General features: G+C 42.1%; 1 protein-coding gene across 5 annotated transcripts in view; it reads right to left on the bottom strand.

Annotated features, from left to right (window-relative positions):
• hivep2a (HIVEP zinc finger 2a) overlaps positions 1 to 23,342 on the bottom strand; it is a 118,972-nt gene that overhangs the window by 19,487 nt on the left and 76,143 nt on the right. For all 5 annotated transcript variants that reach the window (XM_044169041.1, XM_044169042.1, XM_044169040.1 and 2 more), the window contains 6 exons: positions 5,447 to 5,521; positions 3,979 to 5,317; positions 1,647 to 3,529; positions 1,125 to 1,385; positions 610 to 778; positions 154 to 238 (listed from right to left, as the gene is read on the bottom strand). In XM_044169041.1, the coding sequence (XP_044024976.1) occupies positions 154 to 238; positions 610 to 778; positions 1,125 to 1,385; positions 1,647 to 3,529; positions 3,979 to 4,969 (3,389 nt within the window). In that variant the 5' untranslated portion in view covers positions 4,970 to 5,317; positions 5,447 to 5,521. The remainder of the gene's footprint in view (positions 1 to 153; positions 239 to 609; positions 779 to 1,124; positions 1,386 to 1,646; positions 3,530 to 3,978; positions 5,318 to 5,446; positions 5,522 to 23,342) is intronic.

Genomic DNA, 23,342 nt, shown 5'->3' with positions numbered 1-23,342 from the left:
ATAGTAATTGTTGAAAGAGTACTAGCAGTAATGAATAAAAATACTCATGAATTTGCATTTCATATTATTGGAATTTTGTCCATTCCATCACAGCTAAATTAGGAGGGATATTAGTAATTTGGGGATTGCATAGGGAACCCCAGACTTTCTTACCTGCCATAGAGAGGTTCGTCCTGCAGGCTATCCTCACTGATACTCTGCTGGAGGAGATGCTGGTGGTGCTGGTGAGATCCTACACCTGTGCATAAAACAAAAGAATGCATTGTATTTTGAAATGAAAGCCTCCCTACAAAATAAATCCCATATGCTACTCCCATATTTTGGTACCAGAAATGTGGGTCATTGGGTCAAATATGGTCCAAACACTTCACATCCTGCCTAGTTTATTGAGTAGAGAAAGACCCCAAAATGTGTTATAATGATACTGCAGTTTGAAAGGTTCAAAGGTTTGTAAAAGTGTCACAAATGACTAAGCAACTATGAATCGTTGTTCTTGCTTCTGGCTTAGTCTTAGTCAAGTGTATTTATCAATGGAAAATTATACAAAATCGTAAAAACTTGTACAAATGATTTGACAACACAGTTTGAATGCTGTAATGCAAGGCTTACCACCAATGCTACTGCCAACTCTCTTGGTTCTGCTGGCTACATCGCTGCTGCTGTGGGGGGATCCTGTTGGGCCAGGCCACGCCCCATGTTCCAAACTCTCCTGTTTGATTGACATCTCAGCAATCCCTGGTTCCTGGGTGACTGCCTCTGGATAAACACTCAGTGAAGCCTGTCAAATGTATGTGTAAGCAGGGAAGTGGAGTTGGTAAGTCGTTATGAAATCAAATGTGATACTTACTAAGTGTGTAAGCCTAAGTGTAGGTGCAGTCACAATGCAATGTTGATATAGTGTAAGGAATTTTGGATGAAGTAGGTCAAGGTGCTAAGACACCAGTATCTCATGGTGCCTTAGACCTTACTGAGCCCCCCCTTTTCCTCTACCATCTAGGTCAGGGAACATAGGGCGCTCAAACTACAAGAACTACAATCAATAGCTGTAAAGCTTGTCTATATGACCAACTAGAACTTTCAGTCCATTTTTTAAGAATTACAGGAGTAGGGATCTTTTATGCTACCTGTCGGACAAGATATCCACGCCGGCGTTCCTTCATTGCAGAGGCACTGGAGTATATCTCTCCCTGTCTGGAGGAGGACAAACTTCCATAGTCAAAGGATTTGCTTCGCATTTCAGGCAACTCTGTGGGCAACGTGCATGGTGCCTGCTCTGATGAAGACCTCCTCATCTCCCTCTGCTGGTGGTGGCTGGAATGACCACAGCCAGGTACCGTCAGGAACTCGGACTGCTTAGGTCCACCACCAGATGCCAACGAGTCATCCTGGTTCAAAATCACAAAGAAAATTGTTCATAATTTTTCTACCTTTATTTGGACTTATTGGGAATGTGCTCTCTTTTACAGGTGTTGCATGACAACATAGCCAGTAAAAGCCATTACAAGTATATAACAGTAATGATAGTGTACCATAACCATTCCAGTGCATGCTACGAAAACTGTACTAAAACTGCTGGAGGGGTAGTTAAGATAATTGAAAGTATTATAATATAATTATAATATAAGTATAAATATATAATGGGGTACCTGTTTGGTGGGTGAGACAGACTTGAGGCCTTCATCTCTGTCAAAGGACATGGAGAAGGAAGAGGAGTGGGACAGGTTGCTCTCCTGACTGGGGCTGCGAGAAAGGCTGGTGCAGGTCGACTCAAAGCTTGATTCCCCAGATGAGTGCTCCATATCTGCCAGGCGCAGCCTCTTCTTCTTGGGTGGGAGCTTTTCCGATGGCATCTGGGAGAGTGTGTCACTCCTCTGTGGCAGCTGGAACTCCTCCACATGCTGCTGCTGCTTCTCCGGTTCCTTGGTCATTGGAGCTTCTATATCTTTCTCAGGCTTGTCTGGCTCCTCTGTCACCCTAATCTCAGGAACTTGGATGTTGGGTTGTCGGACTAGTTTGTGTGGGATGTGATAAGGCTGACCAGGTGAGGCTGCAGCTGACGAAGATGAGAGGGAGGCCAGGTCACTGTCACTTTGCAGCTGCTGCTCCATGTTCTCTGTCCTCAGTAGGGCAGATTCAGGACTCAGAGCATCTTCAAAGATATCTGTGTCAGACTGTTCAGAGAACTGGCTAGATGGAGCTTTATCTGAAGGCTGATATCCTGGCTGCTCAAAGGACTCTGACTTCTCAAAGGAATTTGGCCGGCTGAGGGAGTTGGTGTGCTGGATGACTGATATGACATTCCCAGCTGCCTTCCTGCACTCAGAGTCAGGAAACAGTGCAATGTCCTCAGAGCACATGCTGGCACAGGTATCAAAGCTGTCAGACTGGCTGTGAGCACTGTGAAGAGAGCCCTTTCCTGTTGGGGTGGCTCTCGATCCATCAAGACTTACTTGTTTAAACTCATAGTCCCCTATCATCTCCACTGAACCACTACAGCTACTGTCACAGTGCCCAGGGCTGTCCTCTTCATCCCCAACACTCTTCTCTTTCCTCCTTTTTCTTGTCGCTATTTCTGACATACTAACTTTAGTACCAAATGGGCTGTAGGCAATGTGCTCTGGGACTCCTGGGCTGCGCTCACCAATCTTCATACCCAGAGATGAAGCTAAATTCTTGGGCATGTGTCCATAGCCCTCAGCCTCTCCCACATGGGCTTCATTGGCTGAATGTTCAAATGCAGCCTGTCTTCTGAGTCTGCGAGGTGGGTAAAACACATCATCCAATGTAATAATCTCATCAAAGGAGTGGCTAGCTCGAATCTCTGGTGGGACACTAAGGTTAGGAGGGGAGGAAGTTGGCATGGAGTTACTCCTAATAAGGGGCCCAGAATCTGACGGAGGCTCCAGAAGCCCTGTACTGCTTTGACAGGGTCCCATTGGATACTGCTTGGGATCTCCAGAGACTCCTACATCCCCTCTGAAACAGATATGATCCTCAGCTATCTTCCCCATGTCCAGAATAGCACCTGGTTGATTTAAGCTAGCCAGGCTGCTGGGGTCTGCCCCTGCCATGCCCACTGTGATAGACTGTCTGGATCTGGAGTTGGGTCGGTAGTACCAAGTCCGACCAAACATAATCTCTTCATATGTCTTGACATTAGTATTTGGAGGGCTGATCTGCTGCTCTGCACTCTCGGAGCGTGAAAAGTAGCCAGAGTCTGTGCTGCCTTTGCTGTGAGGACTGAGGAGATTCAGGGACTGGGACATGGCAGAGTCAGAGTCCTGACCTTTTTTCTCATTCAGCCTCAGGGCCAAACGTTGTTTGATGGTGGGGGAGTCATCCAGTGAATGCGCTCTTCCACCAGCCTGTGATGCCAACATGTGGTGTGACCCCTTTATGTCCTGAAAGGGTGGGCACTCCATCCCTGTGGAAGGGACTCCCCCAGGGTTGGGGAAAATAAGGATAGGCACTTTTATAGACCCCACGGGCAGCTCTTCAGCTGAGTCTGCGTATGCTGGTTCCACACCACCTATACAGTGAGAAAGAGTGAAGCATGATATAGTCTAAAGTAAAGTAGAGCACGAAAAAGCAGAAGGATTAAGTACAATTCTGAGCAAAAAAAGATGAATAAGTGCAGCTGAACAAAACAAAAACAACAAAACAATAAAAATCGGAATGTATTATTGGTATTTATTTTAAAATAAATATACATTATTTATGTTTTAGGTTTTGATCATTAAGAAAAATGTCTATACCAAGCAGTAGTTTATGCATCGAAAACCTTAACAACAATTTATTAGACTACGATTGTTTTGGGAAACTAGCCAGAAGTCAGAGACAGGGTGTCTTTGATTAAAACGTTTGGTTTCTAAGAAATTAGGCTTTCAGGGAGCAGAACTGAATGCATTTTAAAAAATTTTAATGGATATTCTCAGGATGGTTAACTTTTCAAAATGTGTCTTGTTGAGGGAAAATTACCTGTATTCTTGTCAGCTTCAAAGGAGATCTGTGGGATGGGGCTGCCTTTGTCCGTCAGCATAGTTGAGCCCTCCAGACCTTCCTCATCTGTGTCGGTACTCTGCTCTCCATCTGAGTGGACCTCGGCCTCGCCTACTGGGGATGCCTGGTCCATGTCCCCGCTGCGGGCCACAGCTAGCTCTGAAAATGGTACGAGTCCAGCCTTGATGGCATGAGCATGGGACTTGCGATGCTTGTAAAGGTTGCTCTTGGTTTTGAAGGAAAAGCCACAGGGTACACAAGGATATGGCCTCTCTCCAGTATGTGAGCGGATATGCTTCTTCAGGACGCTGGGCTTGGCGCAAGCTCGACCACAATAGTGACAGATGTACTTACCAGGCTTTTTCGGCTTCTGCTCTTTTTTGCTGTAGCCCTCCTCTCCAGGCTCAGAGCCTGACTGAGAATACTGGCCGAAGGAACTGGGTAAACTGGGAGATTTCTGGCGGGGAAACCTCCCTGCCCCAGCCCCATGAGGGTGAGTATGTCCCGGGTGTCCCACAGGGTACAGGTCATCTGAGGGCAACTGGCCAGCGAATGGCCAGGCATGAGGCTCTAGACCTGGCTGGGGTTTGGCTCCTGAGAGGAAGCGCTCAGTTTGGGGGTGCTGAGGGTACGGCTGGCCCAGCTGGTAGGAGTATCCCCTTGGGAATCCCTGAGCAAAGGGCCCTTGGGGGTCTTGAGATGGTGGGCCTCCTAGGGGCCCAACTGCAGAGGGTCCAGATAGCAGCTTTCCAGAATTTCCTGTAAATGCATACTTCTGCTGGGGTGCTGATCCCCCGGTGGCACCACATGGCAAACTCTCACGGTGTTTTGCCTCTGGGTCAGCAAAAGTGCTTCGTTTGGTGTGTGCAGAGGGCTCAGATGCCCACTTTCTTTGCAGAGGCGTCTTCTCCTTCACTGGTTCCTTATTTGAGCACTTCTGCCCAGCGGCAGCTGAATCACGAGCCTCCATTTTTGTGAAGCTCTTCTGTGGGTTAGAAGAGGGAGGATAGAGGGGATGGTAGGGGAGTTGGGAGGGTAGGTTCTGGAGGGTTACAAGGTCCCAAAACTACCAGGCATTATAGCTGAACCTTTGAGGGCTGCCGACAAGTTCACAGATACAGGAAGTACCAGTCCATTGCTGAAATAGATTGATTGTAAAGCCAGGCTGGAAACAGGAATCAGGAAGTGGAAATAAAAGGGGAGCTTTAGTGGATAACATCAGAAATGTTTTTCTCCTTTTGCCATTTTGTAAACACACTAATGTTGCTGTGAGTTTTTTTGTCCAGTTCATCTAAAGGCAGAAGAATCCTTGAGTGATCTGGAGAGGACACAAAAAAGAAGAAAAATGTTTGGTGACTTGTGGAGCACATTTTAAGTTAGCTAGTGTAGTTAACAGCTGCAGTAAATCAAGGTTAAAACATACTGAATATTAAGGATATTTACTAACTTTTCTTTAGAGAAAAGTGCTTGTAGATCCTCTTTCTGTAGCTTCAAAAGTCATCCAGTTTTCTCACCAAAAGACCTGCAACAAAACAAAAGAGCTAATTAGTTTTGTCATCTGAAATGATCCATTAATGTAATCCAAAACGCAATGATGGTACAGATAACAATTGAACCTATAGCCTGACATCTCTCTTTTACCATAACTTGGTTTTGTGTTGAAACCTTGAAGTAATTTACAAAAAGATGTAACATTTTGGCTGCTAAGTGAAACACAATACCATATACTTTGTGGTACAGAGAGGACTCACTAAGTTGTCAAGTACATGCCTGATGTGCGAATGTAAATGTCATTGATTGCTCAGTTAGTTTCTTCACACTGGAATCCATCTGTGCATTTTGCCTTCTCCACCCCTTCCTCCTCCCTCCTGCCCTCCCTCCTCCTTCCACTCAGTGAGTCACTGATGCAAAGCAAACCCACGCTGTTCCTAAAAAGACACAAAGGCTTATAAATAGCACTATGGAAGTGACGTCGGAGTGTCATAATGTGTGTAGGCGTCCAAAAAGGCCAAGTCGAAGAGCAGCCATCAGCACTAGCATCTTTCCTTCCTTACTGGGTGTCATAGTTTAATCTAACTTGATGTGTACTCAGACAAAAAGCAAACAAGAGAATACACACACACAAAAACAAAAGAGAAACACACATGCGTAGATACAGTACTTGCAGTTATTGCAACTGCACTGCAAACACTGCAGTAAACACAGTGTATATGTGTGTGTTTCCGTTGTTTAACGTTTCTTAACCACACAACACCTGACAGCAGAAAAAGCACAGAGCTGCATAGTACACACACAAAAGCATAGCACACACACAAAAGCATAGCGCACACACAAAAGCCTGCTGAAGTTGCATTTTTGCTTTGTATTTTTTCATCTCAGGGTTTAAACAACCTCCCTCGCACTCTGATTGCGACACACACACACACAGATTCACAACTATATATACACACAGTGTGGCTTTGGTGCTGGTAAGAAGGACTCAATGACGTGTGTGTCTGGGGGCCCAACGTGAGATCTATAAATATCACTTGAGGAAAACATGCTGTATTCTTAGCAGCAGGAATGTTAACTTTGGGCTACCTTGTGGATTTCAAATGCACCCCCCCCCCCATACACACACACACACACACACACACCAGAAACATTAGCTCAGACCTGGGTCATATTTTTATGTTTTCCATGGTGTTAAGAGTGTACGAATGTGGACTGAAACCCAAAGGACTGACTCCTCTGTTAGAAACAATGGGTATTCAGTTTGGCCAGCATCAAACTGGATGATGCTGACTGGTTAGTAGGAGGGTTAGCTGACATAACTACAGGCAAATAGTTGGTATGAACAATACTGTGTGTGGTACTATTCCCTTAAGGGTGAAATACACCAGTATCGCAGCATCATGGCTTATGCGTCATTTAACGCCTCTAACACACATTGGATGCGCCGCACTGACAGAAGAAGAAGTAAAGGTACAGTAGGTGAGAAGTGCCAAAGCAGGGAGCTGATTAGTGTTAGTGTGAGGTTAGAAATGAGTCCAGGGTAAATTAGGATTGGATTAAGTTCAGTGTTAGGTTTAGTGTTAGTCTACAGATGCAGCACTTGGAAAAATAAAAACAAACATCTTTTTAATTGCTTCACAGTTTGAAAATAATTGATGATTCTAAGTTGAGCTGTAAAGGTAAACGAAACATTTTGGTCACTTAGGCATTCATAAAATTTGTAACGGAAAGAATGTTTTTGGGTTCCCTCTGATAGCCATCCGGGACCACGGTACGTAATATGATGGTCCTGGGTCAGGGCTAATCTACAGTATGTAGTTGTAGGTTTTTCTTAGACTTAAGCGTAGCTAATTTCAAAGTAGCTTTAACCCTAAGTGACTGGAGTTTTTTTTTTTTGCAATAGCTACAATAGGAAACATCCCATCCTTTCTATTTTCTATGCCACAAATTCACCCAATTTCACCAAATTAATTTCTGCTGCCAGGTATGGCCTTTTGAAAGAGATCTTTTTCACACACCCAAGATGACTTTAGTGAACAACTTGAGAGCAAAATATGAGAGCACTGAAAACTAGACTCAGCACTGAAAGGTAACCATCTTTGTTATCTGAACCCAAACAGCCACATTTAGCTTCCTGATTACTGATTTCTGGCTACTGAAGTTCTCAAAATTTAAACACTTACTGTAACTCTTGCTGCCATTTGGGGTCACCAAAGGATGAACCTGCCTGTTGCAGCTTTACCATCTGCTATCACACACACCTCGACAGCTATCTGACCTCCTGACACACACACCCATAATAACCCAGCAGTGAGTTTGACCTTAAAGCATGCAGATAATACTCTGTTAAACTCCAGTTTAACCTTATGCAAGGTGACTGGTTTTGTAATGAAAGTGTTGAATGGTCACAGTCTACAAAGTGAGTGGGAGCTTGTAGTGAATGGCTTACATAAAGCTTTATTCATACATGTACCGACACAACCTGCCCCAGTTCCTGTGTGTAGGAGAGACATAGCTAGTGGTGTGTGTGTGTGTGTATGAGCGTGGGAAGTGTGCGTACCAGTTGTGTGTGTGTGTGTGTAGGCTGGCAAAGGGCATGACGAGACACCCAAGTTGTAGGTAGGTCAGATCAAGGCGCATTCAGAGGCTATACTAGGTAAAAATAGCAAGGCACGCACACTCAAACACTTGCACAAAGTGATATATCAGAATGCTTTAAATAACCAGAGTTACCGAACATAAAGGTGCAGAGATCAGCTCAGCTTTCATAGACATGGAAATAGATCTAGGTGGTGTTTTATACCCACATCATATTTTTCTTAGAATATCATACCTGATCATCTTTTTTGTGTTTATGTGTAGGCAAATTGAATGATCTAAGCATCCAAGCATTTAGTATTGGGAAACAATAGAGAAAGATTAATTTTCACCGCTACAAACACATCCTGGTCAGAACCAAATAAAATATTGAGGCTTGACATCCAGCCTTACTTTTTCGATACAACAGACATTTTGTGTGGTTTATCCTATGGTGGGATATCGCCATTGTGTCTCAGTATCCCACTTTTTCCAGATTTTCTTTAGACCTCTTGTGCTTGTCAAGACAGATGTTCAGTGGAAACTTGTAAACAAGTTGATACACAATAATCTACAAGAGATGTGAGAGAAGTGAGGTGCATGCAGGTATGTACAAGTACGCTTACACACACACACACACACACACACGCACACACACATATGCCCAAACCCTGGAGGTATGAATAGTGTGTGGGCATTGACCACGCAGTAAGAACAGAAGGAGGTGTGTGTATGAGTGTGTGGTGCTCTATGAAATGTGTGGGAGGCTGTTCAATCCTGAGGGCCGAAGGCGCTCTCTCTCTCTTTCTCCCTCTCCCTTTCACTTAATTTCATCCAGCTTCATTGGAATGACAGTCAGGCTTAATGTTGCCAAAACGACAAGATAATAGATCAACATTTGTGCAAATACCCTCCCTTCCTTGTATCATTATCAGCATGCGTGTGTGCGTTTGAGTGTTTCAGATCAGGGTTGCGATGCATTAATCTCTCTCTCATTGACACACACACACACCCACACACACACCCACACACACACACACACACACACACACACACACCAATAATCCCTCTCCTACAGTGTCTTGTTCAGATATGCAGTAGATAAGCCTCTCATTTACTTTCAATGAAAGACCCAGACGAGGGCATAGCTGGTTTCTGGTATAACTGTGTGTGTGTGTGTGTGTGTGTGTGTGTGTGTGTGTGTGGTGGCTAGTTATTCTTAAAGTGGCCCGCCAGGGTGCCGCATACCAACTGGAATGGTTGGAATTCCTGTGTCAGAAAAACAGAGAAAGTATCTTTGTGTGGGTGTATGTGTTTGTCTTGCCCTTTCTGTCACCCTTTTGTATATGCACAATAATATATCTCTAATCATAAAACTATAAGCAGAACACAAATAAACAATGGATATACTGCGTGGGATTAATGTTTCATATTTGATACTACAGGCTACAAGACAGGGAACAAGGATAGAGAAAGGAAAGAATGATACAGGAAAAGAAATAAGGACAATAAGGAGACAAGTATGTAGTAAAGCGAATAAAGGGAATAGAGCAGGGGACACTGGATGAAGCAGAAAAGGTAACAATGCACTGAGGGAATAAGTATGCAGTGGACAGAACAAGGATGCAGAAAAAGGACAGAGAGGAGGGAACACAGAGGGAACAAGAAAACAGAAGAAACAATTGGGGTATAGGGGAGTGAGCAGCACCAGTGGTAAAGATAACAGGAAGAAAGAACAAATATAAACTACAAGAGCAGAACAAGAAGAGGACAAGTAAAAGGAAACACAGGGAACAAGGATACAGATGAGGAAATAAGGATTCGGCATAAAAAAGAAGAAAGCAGGAAAGAGGATGACAATTCAGGAGAGAGAATAAAGAGGCTAAAAGCAGACCAAGGAGAGGAAAAAAAGACCAAAAGAACAGGAGGAAGGATACAAATGAGGGAACAAGGACACAACCAAGTGAAGACAAAAGACACAGGTGAGGGAAAAAAAGATGCCGGAGAGGCTAAGAAAGAAGGACACAACTGAGAGGACAAGGGCACAACAAAGAGACCTAAACCATACAGAGATGAGGAAACACAGAACATACAAAGGGAACAAGGACACAACAGAATGAGGATTAAGGAGAGGGATTAAGGACTCAGGTGAGAGAATAAGGATGCAGGAGAGTAAACAAGGACACTAAGGCAGGAAGGAAATGAGGAAACAAAGAAAAGGATACAAACTAGGGAAAAAGGATACAACAAAGAGACTAAAACAGGAATGAGAAGAGGAAACAACAACTAAAGAAAGGGAACGAGGATACAAATGAAGGACTAAAGACACAACAAAGAGAACTAAAACGTCTAGATTTAGGGTGAGGACTAAAGAGAGGCATTAAGGACTCAGGTGAGGTAACGTGTTTTGAAATGGGACTTAGCCGGTGAGGATGAGAGTCATGCCAGCTGATATAAGGTTACTGTACCACCACTCTCCTCACACACACACACACACACACACACACACAAATAGGTATATACCAAATACATGTATGCATGGATTAGACACACACACACACACACACACACAAAGGCCGGGTTCGTATTTCTGAGTGGTAGACGAAGTGTCCTGGTACTTTGGGTGGTCAGACGCTGTGTAAATTATTTAAACATGATACTAATGGTTTCCATTCAGTGATTAACCACTTTGTACAGCCAGAGAGAGAGAGAAGGGGCGATCGAGGGCAGCTGGCAGTGTGTTTGTTTTTTGGCTCTGCTCTGTTTGGCCCCAACTGGACCAAAACCACACACACCGCCATTAAAACACTACCTTTGTTTTACCTGGAGGGAGACAGAACAATAAGCTGGACTGAAGTGCGTGTGTGTTTGTGTGTGTGTGTTTAAGTGTGCATTGGGAATCGATCCATCTACTGGCACAATAACCAGGTATTCCAACTGTCCTGTCTGTAGATTTAAGTTAATGGTAATTGATTACAGTGCAGGTTTAGCCAGATCATCAGACTGAATAGCCATTCAGTTTTCACTTCATTGTTCAGTCTGACATTGTGTTCATGCCAGCCCAAAATATCTGTCCTGCTGGAAGCTGAGGTAGAGGTTCCTAAGTGCAGTGAACTTAATGTTTGTCATGTTGATTTAAGAATTGTTATTTCTATATGTTGACTTACAACAATCTGTTCAGTTGCGACGCTCTCATCCCAGTATTTTAGGGGCATCGTTCATACTGGATGATTCTGGCACAAGTCCAGTGCCAATGTTCAGTGCGAATGCAGCAAGTAGTGAATCCTTTATGTAGCTAAGTGGAAATTAAGGGTGTGGAGTGTGTAGTGTGTAGCTCATTTGACTTTCATGCAGAAGACTGGAACTGCTCTCACACACCTCCAAATAACAGTTTTTTTATTAACCATAGATGTGATCTTTTCCTAACCAAACATTGTAGTCTCTTAACCCTAACATACTAAAACCACAATCTATCCCTAACTTTAACCATGCCACTGCACAAATACTGTAGAAAGCGACAATTTGTAAACTGCTCACAGTGGACGAAAAAAAAAATTGTGATTTAATGTAATCCAGGATTTTGCAGAATTGTCCAATACTTGAGGTTTTTGTCTGGCATTAGGGTTGTCTCATCCACACTTTTTTTTTCTCCATTACTATTTTTCCGGCCCTACAAAGCTCTGAAATAAGGCCTATTTGAATTGCTGAACAACTCTGAGATGTGGCCAGTGATACAGAGGTCTGGAAGCAGGCTAGTCCAACAACAACAACATATACAACGGAATAAGAAAACACAGGTCAAACACTTTTAACCTTCTTTTGATTGAAAAAAATCACAATGAACTCTATAGTTAAACAGCTTTGTGGTTTGACAGGATTGTTATAATCTGAACAAAATGTGAAGAAAGGCAGTTATGTCTGAGAGAAAACATCCCTTTTAGTTTCTGGGTGAAAACGAAAACAGTATGTGTGTGAACCGCAAGCAGGCCGACTTAAGGTCGCTGCAAAGTTAAATTTAAAACATTTTAAGACCTTCTCGGTGCCAGTCCAAATAAAATTTAGGGCCAATTTCACCCCCCGCCAGTAGTTTTATAAATAAAAATACACTTGCTCAGCAGTTATATTACAATACCTGCTTTCTTACATCAGGCCAGGTAAAAGTTTTATACAACTTTGTGTTGATGATAAAAAAAAAAGTCATGTGTGAAGTATGCTGTTTGCAAAAGGCTTACATCTGAGTGGAAATTAGAAAAATTGCCTTCCTTCTACAGTACTACACCTACTGTCCCCTTGAGCAAGGCAGTTGAGCTCAAGCTGCTACAGTGAGGGCCAACAGCAGGAGCTTGTGGTTTAACCAGGAAGCTCCCAGCATGACATGTGTGCAACTTTATGAGCGTGCAGAAGATTTTTGCAGGAGGGGAACACATGTGGATTTACCTACTGATTCAGCTTCTCAAAGGAATCTCAATCAGGAATCTCAGCTTCCGACCAAATGAATCAAAATCGTTATTTACATTTTAGGTGTTGATCTAGAGCAATTTATAGGAATACACCACCTTCTCCATTCTCGTTTTCCTTCAGCTTGTCTCCTGTACTTCTTATTCTGTTACTCACTTACATTTCCCAGAGAGCTTTTTGACAACTTCCAAAGAAAGCGCCTGAGCTGGTTGCTGTCATCTCTGGGTTATATGTGTAGGTGGAAAGAGAGCTTTTCCAGTTGAAATAGAGTGAGACTTTCTCGTAACCTGTCCTGTCTTTTACTGGAGCTGCATTGAATTCTGGCCTATTTTCTGCTCTTGTGGGCACAAAAATCAGCCTCTGTTCCTCTTTTACAATGGGTTATTCCCTGTGAGAGTGTTGAACTGCATTACAAGAAGGCAGCTCTAAAAAGAAGCCCTCGCTCGTTGAAGGAGCTATATTCTCTCTGAAGGACCAACATTAAAATTTGGTGAATTACCTGTAAGAGGGACGGTCCCAAATTTAGGACTAAAATCCCCCTTAAAATTAGTTTGAAAAGGCAAAAAACAAACAAACATGTATTAACATAGGAAGAAAAGTAGACAAAACCAATTTGAAGACAACATTAACTACCAACAACCAAATGGTCATTTATATGCTTTCAAATAAATTAAAGGATGACTCACGATTCCTTTGTTTAAGACAGTTTTGTTTAAGTCTGTAGATTCATAAAAACCTCCAATCTCCAAATCCAAGCTACATAGTTATCCTGCTAAAACAAGATTGGCTATCTTTAATTTCTGCCTCCCAAGGACTCACAACATGGTTGAATGCTCCCTTACCTCTTTTTATACCCCTGCGTCAGATGAAAAGCCATTTGGGCTTAATATGACACACACTCGCTTATACAACATCCAATTTCTGTCGGAGTATAAACTGCTCCACAACAAAGATGCAGCATGGTCGGCAGTCAGCCCTGCCACAAATACATCAGCTAGCTTGGTGAGCTACTTTGGCTGTCTAGTGCTTACATGTTAGCTTGCCAATTAGCCCAACAAGTAGTCAGTTCGTCACCAAGCTTCCGGCACTACATATTCCACACACAAAGGTACTTCACTGTGCCACTTTTTGGTCTGACCAGGCACTAAGAAATAAACAAATAAATGGGCCAATAAGATACGTCGCAGGTGGCTGCTTCTAGCATTACAGTATAGGGCTTAAGGCTTGACTTTCACTTGCAACATCCAAGTAGGGAATTATGATTGGCCACAGAAGCAGAAATAGAAATAGATCCATTTCTGAAATATAAATATCATCACCTAAAACTCTTTATTTCATGTCTCAAGAGTCTATGCTCTGTGTAAAAAGCATCATTTCTCTGTCAGCCAAGGACTTAAATTGCCTCCTGTTCATGTTGAAGTAACCATGTTTTGTTTTAATTTAGTGCTGTCAATCTTCTGTTTAGCTGAGACACTGCGGTAGATCTGGATTTGAAAGAGATTGTGTGTGAAGAACAAGGGGGCACAAATGACAGAAAGAAGAGGCTCTCCAGAAATGACTGAAATTAAATCTAAGAGAGTGTGAGTGAGATGAATCAAATGAACTTAATCTGAACTGTGATGTACACACACACACACACACACACACACACACACACACTGGAGCAGACAGCTAGTAGACAGTGATTTACATCAGGTAGGAAGTCAATTATGCTACTAGATATTTCGGTTAGAAAAAATATGTGTGTCTCTGTGTGTGTGTGTGTGTGCCCTAAATAGAGTATGTGTGTGGGAGGTGGCAGCACAGGCAGCTTTGCTGAGACAGGATGAGGGTGTGTGTGTGTGTGTGTGTGTGTGCGTGTGTGGGAGGAGGAAGTTCTTGGTGAGCCAAGGTTACAGTGCTGCTGCTGAATTGCTGTTATAAAAGCCTCAGTTACACAACGGAAATACTCCAAACTTAACGCCGCTCTGTGACGGGGAAGGAATCTAACTTTATGATCTATTGCTTCACATTCAGCAGGACACATTTTCCATTTAAAATTTTACTAACAAACTAAGTTTTCAGAGTAGAAATGGATCTCCAAATGATGCTTGCACCCTAAAATTCACAGATGATCTAAGTGCAGGAACACCAGAGCAATAAGAAAAAAAAAACCTCATGGATTATAACTGCACAGTTTTTTCATGACGTTCAAGCACTTCAATTTAATGAAAGTCACAATAATAAAAATTATAATGTGCAAAGCTGGAAATTATGGTACAAAAATTCCAGTCAAGTTGATCAAATAAACTGAAACTTTTAAATCAGTGGTTGTACACTGCAACTGACAAATAGCAGTGCCATGTTCTACATTCCCTCAGCTTCATGTTTTACTTGGATTTTTTTCACGCACAAATGCAAATACTGTCCCCTGCAGGCTTCCATAGGTGATCTGTGGGAGGGTCTTGAATGTGTTGTAAGGAGTGAAAAATTGTGTGGTTTCTCAAGAAAGGAGAGACTGAGAAGAAGAAAATGCTGACCGACTCAAACCACTGCGACATTTAAACTAAACCACCAAATATGGCTAAAAAAGTCTATAATGGAGGGTGGAGACTTAATTGGTCAATAAAATACAGGCAACAAGCAAAGCAAGCAAATACAAAAACAAGCAAAAATGAGATAAAGGAAGACATTTTATTTTCAGAAACGTTTTTCTAACTCTCAGAAAAGCCTGCGGGGTTTTAAGATGGAGAGTAAACACAGGATGAGGATCTCTGTTTGTTTTTTTCATGATTGGTCTTTTACCTTCCAGACTTGCCGGAGTACATACAGTAGATTTTTAAAATTTACCAGGAATATACAAAACTTTCAAAGTCAAACAACAGACCAAAAGCACTGGGTTTAATCCCAAATGTGTGTGTGTGTGTCTGCGTGAGATGTTAGTCAATGATTGCTGTACAATTTTGTGTGTGTGTATCCAGTCCGAAAGTCTTAAGAGGTGAGGTCACTCTCTGAACTGTTTCAGTGCTGTCCAATGTACACAGTTGATGTGTATGTATGTGTGTGTGTGTGTTAGCATGTGTGTATATGTGGTTTCAGCCTTATATGACATACACAAGAAGGCTTCCACCATAGTAGTCCAGGAAAAGTAGCTTCACTGTCACATCGAATAACCACTAAATTGTGGTTTCTTTGATTCTCATGGTGATTATCACCTGATAGAAAATATGCACAAATCACACATCCTACTACTGTTCAACAAAAAACGGAATCAGTGATGTTTGGTAGCAAATAAAATGACACTCTGACATCTCAAATAGTGGCCTTGTTCTCTAATTTATTTGCTAATTTGATGTTCCTTCTGTTTGTTCTTTAATGCAGAGTCAACACTTCCTCCATCTGTTTCAAATTAAAATGCTTCCAGCAGCTCACTGGGGATACTCCCTACTCTTCCCTTGAAAACGTTTATTGTGAAACCTCTAAAGGAAGTGTTGGTTTTCATGAACAGCAGCTTGAAAGCATGGCCGTAGTAGTTTCGGTCAAAAATGCGTGAGAACAATATTTCTGTTAAAAAAAGCGAAACAGTATGGTGAGTATGGCAAGATCATGCTTTTGCACTGAGGAAATTCATGCAGTGAAAATGTGCATCGTGTTGAATTCACCGTACCAGCCGTCAAGGTAGAGGTGCTGGTGATTTTGGTCTGAGTTTCCTGGGTTTTATTTGGGCCTAATTGTTTCAAACAAACTGCACCAGTTTTTATTTGAGAATTTACAGCAGTTAAAATGATAACGTTCAGCGGAAATTCTGTAACAAAAAATTCTTTAATTTATCTTGAGATTTAAAGTTCATTCTTGAACTTGGAAACAGTAGCTGAAGTCCTTAAAGTGCTCAAGAAATGGAAATTTGAACATCCACAATTTCATGACAACTTGGCAAACTCCATCTGTTGAGGAAGATCATGTAATACGATCAAAAGCTCAAGATAAGCTACTAAATGGACCTTCTGTTCTGGTGACATTATTTTGTCAATTGTTTTGTAATTGTTTTATTTCTTTATTAATTCTGTCCCAGTGCTGCTCAGTATTTTGCACAAAAAGTGCCTTTACTGTACTGCAGCTGCTCTGAAGAGGCACACACACACACACAAACACACACACACACACACACACACAAACACACGCACTCTGTGGTTAACATGGGAAACACGATGTGACACAGCACCAATTCAGGCTGTTAAAGAATTCCATGTTCTGTCTCCTGGCACACACTCCCACATACAGTATATACACTGCACCTACAGAGTTTTCTTTTCCGAAACAGCGGTTCTTCCACAGCTGTGGCTGTTTCACCAACATGTTTCCATTTAACAGAGAAAGCAAAAAGAGACAGAGAAAAATATGGAGAGAGGGAAGGAGAGAGAGAGAGAGAGAGAGAGAGAGAGAGAGACAGAGGGGAGGGGGTTGAAGAGGTGAGGAAGGGAAAAACAGGCGTCCTGTTGGTGTAAATTGCCAGTGGAAAAGAGAAGGCAGTCATATTTTCCACAGGGCTGTTGGGCCAGCCTTGAAACTATTACTGAGTTAGCCCTGTGTGTGTGTGTGTGTGTGTGTGTGTGTGTGTGGATGTGCATGTAGCTTCATTACATTTTCCACAACAGTTTGCAAAATACACCAGGAAGCAAGATGGACAGAGAAAAGGGGTAGACAGATTCATTTTATAGTATGTTAAAGGTTCTCCTGCGATCCAACAAAAACCAATAAGCACCTTAAAGCTCCTCAAAGAACTTATTTAATGTTAGAGGGTTTTGGTAGGACTGGTGTGTTTTTTAAAACACGTTGTATTCTCTCGCCTTTGATATTTTGCTGGCTGGCAGAGGTCGCTGGTCAGCTTTTATCTGTACTACTTTAAACCTTGCCTTGCTGAAATAGGACTATGTTCTTGTGCAAAACAGTGATTTATACCTGCTTGACTTGTAAAGGTAAACATCCTAAGGATTGGTAAAGGGGCCAATTGAGGCATAATGTAATGGATTGTATTAGCTAAAATAAAGCAGATCAAAATCTGACCGTTTCGTTCCTGCACTTTACTGTGTTTTGTCCATTTCCTTTACCACTGGTAAAGGCTCTACACTGTTAGCATTTCGCTCTATACGCAAGTGAATATTAAAGTGTGTGAATGTAAAAATGATTTGGTCGCACCGCTACTTGACTCTGTTCTGACACCCGGGATGGCAAGATACACAGATTAGCTGAGCTCTGACAGTAACAAATCTGTTAACGTTATCTTTCCTCCCTTATTAGCAAAGAGCAGTGTACAAAACACTCAGCTAACAGCTTCTTGTTTCAAGCCGTCAAACGTTAAAATGACAAAAAACGTTGCTGGCGGTAGGTCATTTTGCTGGTAATTCTGTGAGCATCACCACTGTACAACCACGAGTGGACTGTGTGTTTCTGTAGTCCCAACAACTCCTCCAGAGGGATACGTCTTCTCTCTCGCATCACGTCAGGTGAGTCACATTCTCCCAGTTAAATGTTCGTCCATATAATAACAATAATCTAAGGTGATCAGCTTTATAGTTTTGAATTAGGACCTTCAGTATTTGGATCAAGAAGCTAGTGAAAATAGGCTGGGCTGAATTTAGAAGGCTACAGCTGTTAGTTTCAATGTGTCAACACCAACATTTAAGTAAATATAAGTATCGGATCAGACTCGGCATCGGCAGATACCCAATATGAAAAAAAAACTTGATCAGGGCATCCCTAGCAAACATCCTTTGTGTATCCTGCAGGAATCCATTTGGTCAAGCTCACACAGATCTAGAGAAAGTCTCCAGATTAGAAGATCTTGGAAAGCCAGAACAAGCTATTTGACTGGCTGTGAGTTTAAAAACAAAAGCCCCCACAAATAGCACCTCCTATTAGTTAAATATTTTGTTTTTCGTTGTTCAAATTTTCTTGTTAATAACGGCAAACGTGTCTCCACCACTTTGCATTATTTACTCGTAAAAAACAGGGTATTTGTCATGAATAGCCCTATTTTCACTGTGAAAACAGTTGGATAATGTCTTCTGTCATCAGGGTTCTCTTGGTTTGGGCTTCAAATTCTTTAAAGAAAGACTGTATTACAAACTGGGAAATGGAGTTTGACAGACGTGGCTGTTTATCAGGCAGGGGGGGTCTAATGAAGGGATGCTATTGAATTGCATTATGGGAAAGGTGGGATCCGGCGTTTTTGGAGCTTGATCTTGGCCTCTGCTGCACCGATTTTGACCGCAAGTCTCTCAACTTCATGGAAATGCAATACTGAACTCCCGGAGTGCCCTTTCAACATTGTTAAACCACAATTAATTTGCTAGCTTAAAAAAAAAAAATACAGCTTCCATAAAGTTACAGCAAATCAGTGCAGCAGTATTATATGTTACCATAGCTGATTCTCCTTTGGCCTTTCTTATCAGAATCTTTGGCTCTTTCTGAACCTTTGGTATTATGTTCAAAATACAGAAGCGACAGTTTTCCAGGAAGTTGATGCCTCCATTTTATGTGTATTTAAAGATCTTAATACATCCTGTGCAGACCTCTAGTTGAGACTAGGGTAGTGTGTCAGAGTAAATAAGATTAAGAAATAGACATCTACTTTATTATTAGATGCTTCATTTTTACTCCAAACATCTCTGAACTGACCTACAGCCAAACCACAACAATCTCTCCTCTTTCCTGGCTGATATATATTTAACCACAATGCCTCCAGCTGTCGCCGTAGAGACGTCTGTGACGCAAACCTCTGCACACTAGCAGCCATTATAGTAGCCCTTCTTCATGCATTCATCTTGAATTAGCATTGTGCACAGTGTGGCAGCCGTTGTAGAAGTTATGTGTTTTATGCAACAAACCTTTAGAGATTCTGGAGTCTTTGAGTTGAATGAATGATGCATCAACACTCAGAGTGGGAGCTTCCAGCCCACAGCAGCTCTTTAAAAAGTTTGAGTCAAATTCAGGGCACAGGACTATTCCTGGTGTATACGAGTGTGTGTGTTTGTGTGTGTGTGTGTGTGTGTGTGTGTGCGCAGGCATGATGCTCACACTTATGTAAGCTGTTTTCTGTCATCTGCATCTGCCTCTTCCCCACTCACCTCCCCTGTTTTTTCTTCAATATCCTCTTCTCTCCTCTCCTTGTTTCCTCTCCTTTCCTACTCTCTTCCTTCCTTCTTCTGTCTCCTCTCGCTGCTTTGTCTACTCATCTTTGTTCTCTTTGTGCTTTCTTTTTCATTCTTCTTTTCATTCATGTTTTTCCCTATCCAAACCTTATTTTCTGCACTTTTCCAAATTAATTTCTTCTCCTCTCCTCTCCTCACCTCCCCAGCGTTAAAAAGCCCTGCAGGCAGCTTTAGCTGCACTATAATGCTGAGTTAGTTTTTCTCTCAGGAACCAAGTCGTCCTGGAGGCCGTTTTTCACACCGTTGCGTCAGAAATTTGCAATCTGAGCCTCACAACAACACCTATAATAGAACTCATACTATGTAGGGCGGATAATTACCAAAACTTTCACTTCCAGACTTCACAAACCAAATAGGATACAATTAGAGCTTTTGTTAGCTGTATTTATCGAGGGAAGGCTGACAGAGTATAGCCCAGTATAACCAGTTTTCTGCTGCTGGGCACTGGAAGTTGCCCATTGTGGAGGGTAATAAAGCACTGAATTAACTATGGAAGCAACACCTAAAGAATAAGAATTTTACAAAAGCAAATTATATAGAAAAAACAGCATGAGCATGATTTTATAGTTGAAAAATGTAATCCTGTGAAGGCTATTGCAGTCCTAGAAAAGAAAAACTGAACGGGTATCACCCCGAGTTGCAGCCTATACTTTCACTTATCTTGGTCTTTTTGCAAGGCATTCTGAACGTAATGTCATTTTAAACATTTAATTAATTAATTAATTCATTCATATGCCTCTGCAGTGTCAAAACTATTTTAGGATTATCTATTGAAAACTATAATGAAAACACATGGGTGTGACAAAAGATTGAGGTTAAGATCCTACTTAACTTGAAAAGACTGTGAGGTGTCACCAATTTAGCAACTGCCAATTACAGTAATCTACTGTACATTCAGATTTCGGCTGTTAACAACCTCCAGCTGCAGATTTGAGCTGTAAATTTAACGCACGTTTGTGACACAAAATCCCACATAAGTAGATTTCCGTTTCGGGTGTACGGTCGTCAGGTGAATGACGAGAAACACACCGTAACATTATGTATCACTAATATGAAAACGCTCGACTCACATGTCATGTCGGAGATTTTTTTCTGTATGTTTACTCACTATGTGAAAGTGCTGGCAGGGTGTAGGGCGTCCCTGTGGCTCTAACCATGCAGCACGCAACATCACCAGTCTGAGTCCAGCTCGGGACCTTTGTTGCATATCATCCCTCCTCTCTCTCCTCTCATTTTCTGTCATCTCTCTATTGCCCTTTTCAAATAAAGGCCAAAATGCCAGAAAAACAAACATTTCTACTAAACAATACTATAGCAAAATGTTGGGTGTTGTAGATAAATACGACCTTATGTTAGGTCCATTATGATTATGCACCAACTTGATTCGAAACACTGTCCATCCATTTCGTATCCAAAAAAAAAAAAAAAACTCTGAAAAGAAAAGTGTGAATGATCCAACTTGTGTGTTTAATCATAACCGGCCTTTTTGATGTGAGATTCCAGCATTTTTACCAATGTGTCTCACTGGCATCATGACATAAAATAAATCTTGAAGCGATTACGCAGCACCAGTATCAACAGGAGAAATTCTCCCTGCTCTTGATACTTTCTTTTTACCTTAAAGGTGAGATAATGGTCCCTTCTTGAGGGATGAATGTGATTTTTTTCTTGCGAGGTTTCAGTGTAAGTAACAATTTCTTGGATGATGATGAGAAAACTATTTAAATATACAAAAGTAGTGTACAAATTCATAACTCAACTTTCTAATTCTTCTGTATGTACATGTTCAATAACGAGTGGATATAAAAAGACGAAAGTGAAAAGAAAAGGAAATTAAAAATGATATTCTAAAATGTTGAGAGATTAGTTTTCCAAGAAGACAGCAGCCGTCACTGTCACTCTTACAGCACAGGATGCAACTGCCAGCCGCCCTATTTTGCCAGTTAACTTGATGTTTACAGAAGAATACAACTCCAGAAGGACCAAATGACGGTTGGTTAGCTGCAAAATTGGCGGGGTAGAAAAACCTTCCAAGACTCTGCCAGAATGTGTACCAACATTTGGATGATGGCTGCTGGCAATTTCTGAGCCTGTTTGTACCATCTTTGTCTGTCCTGGCTCTTTATTTATAAGCAGCAAAAGGTATGTACTGTGTGTGCATGTGTGTGTGAGTGCACTGCAGTTTATTCTTGACACAATGGGGGCGGGTGGTTGAATGACTACTGTCCCTAACACCCGTTACTCACACACACACACACACACACACACACACGCGCACACACACCAGTGCTGACTGTCCACCCACGCACAGAGCTAATCTCTGTCCCCTCACATCCGCAGAGCAGCAGGTAGGTAGGAGGTGTGTGGTCTGAGTGTGTGTGTGTGTGTTTAGCAGGATGACTAACATCTTATAGAATTAAAAAGCCTGAACTCTCAGTAGCACAGATGGCTCAGTGAGAAAACTAGACGAATAAGAAACAGCTAATTTCACTCGATTTTTGCCTGAAATTCTTCCCAAAAATATACAAGAAGAAACCTCAGATTGTTGCCTGTGTGTACAGTGTGTGAGTGTGTGTGTTACTGTAACTTGTACCATACACCTGCATATGAAAAATGTTCCTGTTCCATTTCCTGCTGCAGTTTTGCTACTGATTTGCATCTCTCTTCCTTTCTCTCTCTTGCAATTTCTTTTTCTTTTTAACTTTTGGCATAACAAGCAAAATACATGTTGCCAGAGCCTATAGAGAAGAAAAATAGTCAATGAAAAGAAAGAAAATGACAGAAAACGCGGCCAAACGTATGTGGAGGCCCAAACATTACACCCATATACATGTATAATTGTTGAACATCTCAGTCCTGAACCACTGACTTTAATCTGCTGCTATGAGAGCCTCCAGTCTTTGGTTTCAGTCTTTCCACCAGATTTCGGAGCATGGCTGCAGGGATTTGCTCCCATTCAGACACGAGAGCATTAGTGACGTCCAACACTGATGTTGGGTGATAAGGCCCGGCTCACAGGGTCAGGGGTCGAGATCAGGGCTCAGTGCAGGCCAGTCATCCTCACCAAACTAAAACTATTTCTTCATGGACCTGGCTTTGTGCATGAGGGCATTGTCATGTTAAAAAAGGATTGTTGGAAAAACACTATTATATAAAATAATGTATGCTGTAGGATTAATATTTCCCTACATTGGAACTACGGGGCCCAAAACAGGAAAAACAGCCCCAGACCAAAGGTATGCAGACAGGGGTGTCCACATAGTTTTGGCCACATACTGTAATGTTTAGTAACTGGACAAAAAAGGACTCAGTTTCAACTCCGGCCATTAGCTGAACATGTCTCAAAGACTTATCCAATCTACACTTAAGTCTCCAATCAGCTTGTGAGTGTATCATGCATGCCTGAGTGTGTATATGTGTACAGCACGGTATATGGGAGTGTGTGTGCTGCTGACAAGACCCTACCGGTACATGACACCCGAGTGCTGCTAAATATCCCACATGGGGGGTCCTGACACCTTGTCTCTGTGGACACAGTCAGTACAGTGATGTCACAGCACACCAGGCAGGAGCGGACAGATTTTAATGCTGCAGCTTTTAGCGTTTCATTCAGATCGCATAGAT

This window comes from Siniperca chuatsi, linkage group LG16 (genome assembly GCF_020085105.1).
Source record: "Siniperca chuatsi isolate FFG_IHB_CAS linkage group LG16, ASM2008510v1, whole genome shotgun sequence".
NCBI classification, from domain to species: Eukaryota; Metazoa; Chordata; class Actinopteri; order Centrarchiformes; family Sinipercidae; genus Siniperca; species Siniperca chuatsi.
The sequence above is the reverse complement of the archived record's forward strand: the minus strand, read 5'-3'. Positions and strand labels throughout refer to the sequence as shown.